Below are 5,712 nucleotides of genomic sequence, written 5' to 3' on the forward strand. Positions count from 1 at the left end.
AACATTTATAATAATAATAATAATAATATAATAATTCTAGAAACAACGTTACCAAATATTTCAGTGCTAAGAATAATAGTGATGCATGATTTCGCTTCATTATCAAAACATCACACGGTGTATTTATCAGTTTCAAAATTCTCTGCCACCTTCTTCGGAAGTCGTCAACTGACTGCTGTCGAATCCCCCTTTGGGTGGATAGCCCCCCCTTCCCTTAGGCCTCAACATGCTCCTGCTGTTTTGCCTCACTATTCGTCACATATCAGTTATCCTCCTACAATGCCGAAGTTCTCTCGTCAAAAAATACCAAGTGAAAAAACGTGTGATTGTTCTGTTGGGACTAGTAACTTGGCCTGCTCCCCCGAAGTGCCTTAATGATGAGGAAAACAAGAGTATGCGGTATATTTGGAAGTTGGACAGGAAGAATAAATGCTTAAATGGCTTTTACCGGCGTGTATGCTAATATGAGTGTGTATCAGTATGTGCCTTGTGATTGCCTGGGGCCCTGCCCAGAATTGGTGACGCTTTCCAAGAAAATGGATGGACGAAGGTTGGTGTTAAACTTCCACAACAGATAACGCCAATTATTTGATTCTCTTCTGGCATCAAGTTTTCCCTTACGGCTGAATCATAATTCGGGGGCATCCTCGTTTCCTTGCTCACAGCCATCTGAGCTTTGTGCTGTAGCTTTTGTCTGGCTCGCAAGGCGCCGGAAACGGACCAAAAGAGTCGAGAACGCGGCAGCCAGGAAAGGACTTGCGCGCTTTTCTCCTCCCCGTCCTCCGCTCCTCCACAAAGCTCAGTCATCATCAGCGGGCAACATGCCTCGGCTCCCTCCCTCCTCCATTCATGAGTTTTCAATTGCGCTCCCTCCCTCCTCGTCCCTTTCTTTTGCGTGCGTCGTCAGTCTCCTCCTCCCTGATCGTCCAACCAGCCGTTACGCGCGTCAACTCGCCCGAGAGAATCCCCGACAGCGGGCCCCGCCCTTTTCCGCTTCTTGCCGCCCTCACTCAATCATGACCCCATCGTCTGTGACGTAGGAGATTCCACGGTGAGCGCCTCAGTAGGCGAGAACTGGATGCTGGGACTATAAATGGGACACTCGCACCCATCGGCCGGCACGCTCTCAGTCGCTCCGACTCGGGAACCAGGTCATCAGCGGAGATAGCAGGCAATACTACGCCCCACTAGGCTAACTCGCTTTGGGCTTTGGTTCAAGGATGGAAAGCTTCTCGTTTTCTCGGAGCAGACGATGCTCCATCGTGCGTAACTGCCGAAGTAAGTACCTTCTTTTCAGAATAATGCCTCTCGTTCTTTTGCTTTTGTAAAGTTGTAATTGTATTCTCGAATAGTTACGTGACGACGGATTTCAACTGAGATTGAGTACTTAGCACCCAGAACGCATTTAAAGTATGAACCATGCTGTGCGTAAAAAGTCGGGTTAACTGCAGTGTACAGACGCTTTTTGAATAACTGAGAAAGCCTATATTTAATATTCATCCAGCTATCTCAATGCAAAATGAAATGCAAAACGCCACCCTTACATGGATTGACAGATAGATAGTTTTCATCCCATTGTAATTCATACTGTATATTGTCACACCAGAAACATTTACAAATGAATTCTTAAAATCAAACCAACCAAGAAAGACAAATAGAAGAACAGCATTAAAGATAAAATAATAATAATAATAATGATGAACATTTAAATGAAGCAAGATGGGAATTTTTTTTTTGATAATGTTGACATGTAGGTGATCAGTCATAAAAACAGTGTATAGTTATGCTAAACAGTAATAGTTGTGGCAATGTGGATACAAGCTCATGCAGAAAATGCGTAAGAGGATTCCAATGGTAGCTGGCTTCAGCATCACGGGAAACTCCCGACTCACTTTTTCCTTCCTCGCTCATCTCTCCTCCGTGCAGGTGGGCTGTCCCTCTGCTTGGTGGTGTGGATGGTCCTCAGCAAGCCAAGTCTGGCATTGGGTTGCCCGCACCGGTGTGTGTGCTACCCGAATCCCATGACTGTAAGCTGCCAGGCGCAGAACTTCACCACCGTCCCGGTCGGGGTGCCGTATGAGTCGCAGCGCGTTTTCCTCCAGAACAACAGGATCACGGAGCTTAGAGTTGGCTCTTTTGGCTTTGGAACTCAGGTGGGAAGATGCCGCATGAAAGGCATGAAATGAGTCTAAACGTTTTACCACCTGGAATACTCACTTCTATTGTATTTTTTATTTTTTTTTTTTTTTTGCATTGCAGGTTCTTTGGCTGTTTTCCAACAATATAACATGGATTGAAGCAGGGGCTTTCAGTGAGCTGAGGGACTTGGAGGAGTTGGACCTAGGGGACAACCCTAACCTTCACCGCCTGGAAGGAGGAGCCTTCCGTGGACTGGAGAAGCTCCAGAGCCTCCATATGCACCGCTGCAAACTCACTGCCCTGCCCCACGACATCTTCCGCAAGCTTTACAGTCTGCATTATCTCTACTTACAGGTAGGAAGTGCCAGAATGAAATGAAATTAACATACATGCCCAGGTAAAATTGTTCAATTAGTTCCAGTGAAAATAATGTACGTCTTTTCATACACTCAGAAAGTCAAACTGTATTGCAGGGTTGGATCAGTTGTTCCATATTTTTGATATCCAGCATCAGGTACTCTTACTAGTATGCTCGTTTCCTTTAGGCAATCAGTGGACTTTCAGCATACACTTTTAGCATATTGAATGAATGCTGAAATGGATTTCAATAAAAGCATTTCAGCTGAAACAGATTTGCGGCTAGATGATACTAATGTAATTTTAGAGCACTTTACTCGTAAAATTAGTAGCACATGATCCTCAAAGGATGAAGAGTTTTGCTTTTCTAATTAATAAACCAAAGCCGTCCTACTTCTGAGTAAAAAGTGCAATATATGAACCTTAACCTGCATATCAAGGGTGCCAAATAAATTCTCAATCCTCACTTTGTTAGTTGCTACTAGATTCGATTTATATTTGAGTGGACTATTAAGATATCGACTCAATGCGGCTTAAACTAATTGGGGCATTTACTCGATATCCTAATGATTTGCTGAATGATTTTACTAATGACGACAAGAAGCGTACTCACACATGCACAGTAATTCACTAGTACATTGGAATGGATATTAATTATATCAAATAACTCAAACAGCATTGCAGTGTAAACACAAAATATGTGCTGCATTTTGAAGATGTCCACCTGTCAAGCTATCAAAAAAAAAAAAAAAAAAACAGTTACAAATGTATTTATCCCACAGGTAGGTTTATGGATCACAATAATTGAACACTTTTGTGTTTGTGTGTGCAGAATACAGGTAAAAAGTTAACATGCACAGAGTTTCAACATTGAGCCACAAAAAAAGAAACATTTTCATTAGGCAAATTTGTTATAAATTGATGACACAGTGTTGGCGAGGGCTCAATGAACTTAAAGTAACTTCATCCATTCGCTGAACGCCTGAAAGAGTCCAAAATATCACATGACATCTCATGACAACATCTTTCCTTTTCGATATTTTCGTCTGTAGGAAAACCATCTACACTTCCTGCAGGATGACATCTTTTCCGACCTCATCAACCTGAGTCAACTTTTCCTGCACGGAAACCGTATACGTACGATCTCAGAAAATGTATTTCGCGGCTTGGTAAACCTTGACCGCTTGCTCCTTCACGACAACCGCATCAGGCAGGTGAACCGGAGGGCCTTTCGCGACCTTGGTCGCCTGACCATGCTGTTCCTCTTCAACAACTCGCTGCCCGAGCTGCCCAGTCAGACCCTGAGGGACACTCAGGGCATAGAGTTCCTCCGCCTTAACGCCAACCCCTGGTCGTGTGGCTGCGAAGCCCGCGCCCTGTGGGAGTGGTTCCGGGAGGCTCGCGTCTCTTCATCCGAGGTGATCTGCGCATCTCCTTCCACGCGCCGTGGCCAAGACCTCCGCTTTCTTCGAGAAATGGACTTTGCCCTCTGCCCCCTGCCCGATCCAGGCTCCATCGCCGGCTCCACCACCACCACTTTCAGTACCAAAACCAGATGGTGGTTCCACAAAAACAAGCCTCAGTCATCCACCAAAGGTGTCTTTGAGAAGTCATCAGAGACCGTCAAAGCCGGCTTGTACGGCAAAGGCCCGTCCACAACCACGTCGCTGGTCAAGTATGAGCTGGGGGAGGAAGAACTGGCACTGCCTAAACTTGACCAGGAAGAGTATTGGGCAAACTATGGCAACGAGGACTCGGGTGTCACCCTGCGATGCTTTGAGCTCGAGTGCCCGCCCGAGTTTGACCTGCCCGCATCTTCCTCCTCGACCTCACCGTCCTTGCCCTCTCCCCTCTCAGTATTGGCCGGCTCACTGTTAGCATTCGATCTCCACTTGCTCCTATTCGGCTGAACCCAACTTCAAGTATCCCGCCCGGTACCCTCCGGCCTGTTTTAAAGGCTGCAAGGGTCCGCGTTAAGACTCTCTTGCTCCCCTACCACGGCTCCGTTGTATGCTAATCCTCAAGGCATGGCGAGCGAGATAGGGAGATTCTGATTGTACCACCTACAGGGCTAAACACTTTTCAGGGCTGTTAGGAGATCTTTCGATACAACACACTTACAGGCGCGGCGTTGCGCTTGAAGCCTGAATGATGTCATGATTTTCCTGAAATCAGGACTGTGAGGGCTAAGTCCATTTTTAACATCAGCAAGAAAGCAGTTGTCAATGATGTTGTTATTTTCATCAACTCAACTGAGTAGAAACTAATAGTGCTATTATTGCGCACAGGTAACTGGCTTTTACTAATTACTGTTAGAACACAGTGTGTAGTAACAACAGTATTGTAACCACTTACAGTGTCATGTAAATAACTATGTATGTTTGTTGTGGGTGCTCAAATTGATGTCGTCTAGCTCATCTCGACCCGGGTAAATGGAAGAAAGGAAAACATGTCTATTTGAAGGTGCTGAGGGAGTGACACGGGAGGACCACGTTGGCAGTTGAAGCAGGAAAGCAAAAATCCACTCTTAGCAGCTATACGTATTTGCAACTCAATCTTTTAGCATTTTTTTTTGTGCTAGTTTTAATACTTTCTGTAAATACGGGGTCGTTTACGACAGACGCTGGGAAAGAATTCTTCCTTTCGGGAAGCCTGTTGCTGGATGTCTTTCTGTGACATATTGACACAATGTAAAAAAAAAAACTTGACTGGATGCAGATGAACATCTTTATAAAAAGAGAAATTGAATATCCATTTGATTACTTGTGCTTTTCTTTAGAAAATTTGAAGATGCTGAGCGTCATTATTTTTCGCTACAAAAAGGCAATATTCAAACTTATACCTAATATACAGTAAAAAGTAGCAGGTTGTTGTTGGGTGACTACATTTCGCGTACATCTGAGTCAAGTGTCCCAAAAGGACACACCAATCATTCATACAGTACTAGTCTGGTCAGTGATGGCGCTAACTGTGAACGACATCTGCCACAGTGTGGATAAATAAGGTTGAATGCTTTCACAAGCTGGTGGCGCTGCGAAAGGCAATTACGTCAGTAAGTTTGTCACTCCTGTGAGTCATCATCTGAAGATGCCAGATGGACCGAGGAGGTGCAAATTGGCAGATTAGCGCATAAACTAAGAGAGCAGCAGGAGTCAAATGAGTGGCAAAGTGCACACAGCAAAAAAAAAAAAAAAAAAAAAAAAGGGAAAAAGGTCA

General features: G+C 44.7%; 1 protein-coding gene across 1 annotated transcript; it reads left to right on the plus strand.

Annotated features, from left to right (window-relative positions):
- Positions 1-1,063: 1,063 nt before the first annotated feature.
- Positions 1,064-5,248, plus strand: rtn4rl2a (reticulon 4 receptor-like 2 a). The gene is made up of 4 exons (XM_088420454.1): positions 1,064-1,278; positions 1,927-2,153; positions 2,260-2,493; positions 3,549-5,248. Exons 1-4 carry the CDS (start codon positions 1,221-1,223, stop codon positions 4,404-4,406), a joined length of 1,377 nt encoding a protein of 458 aa, XP_088276580.1. The 5' UTR covers positions 1,064-1,220; the 3' UTR covers positions 4,407-5,248.
- Positions 5,249-5,712: the final 464 nt, after the last annotated feature.

This window comes from Hippichthys cyanospilos, chromosome 7, assembly GCF_059441005.1.
Source record: "Hippichthys cyanospilos isolate Australia breed blue-spotted pipefish chromosome 7, RoL_Hcya_1.0, whole genome shotgun sequence".
In the NCBI taxonomy this organism is placed as follows: Eukaryota; Metazoa; Chordata; class Actinopteri; order Syngnathiformes; family Syngnathidae; genus Hippichthys; species Hippichthys cyanospilos.

What these genes read in the sequence shown, in the direction of transcription:
- rtn4rl2a (XM_088420454.1), top strand. Translation starts at nt 1,221, where the DNA reads ATGGAAAGCTTCTCGTTTTCTCGGAGCAGACGATGCTCCATCGTGCGT. An exon ending in CTTTTGGCTTTGGAACTCAG is followed by an intron (nt 2,154 to 2,259) that starts GTGGGAAGATGC and finishes TTTGCATTGCAG; the next exon opens with GTTCTTTGGCTGTTTTCCAA. An exon ending in TGCATTATCTCTACTTACAG is followed by an intron (nt 2,494 to 3,548) that starts GTAGGAAGTGCC and finishes TTTCGTCTGTAG; the next exon opens with GAAAACCATCTACACTTCCT.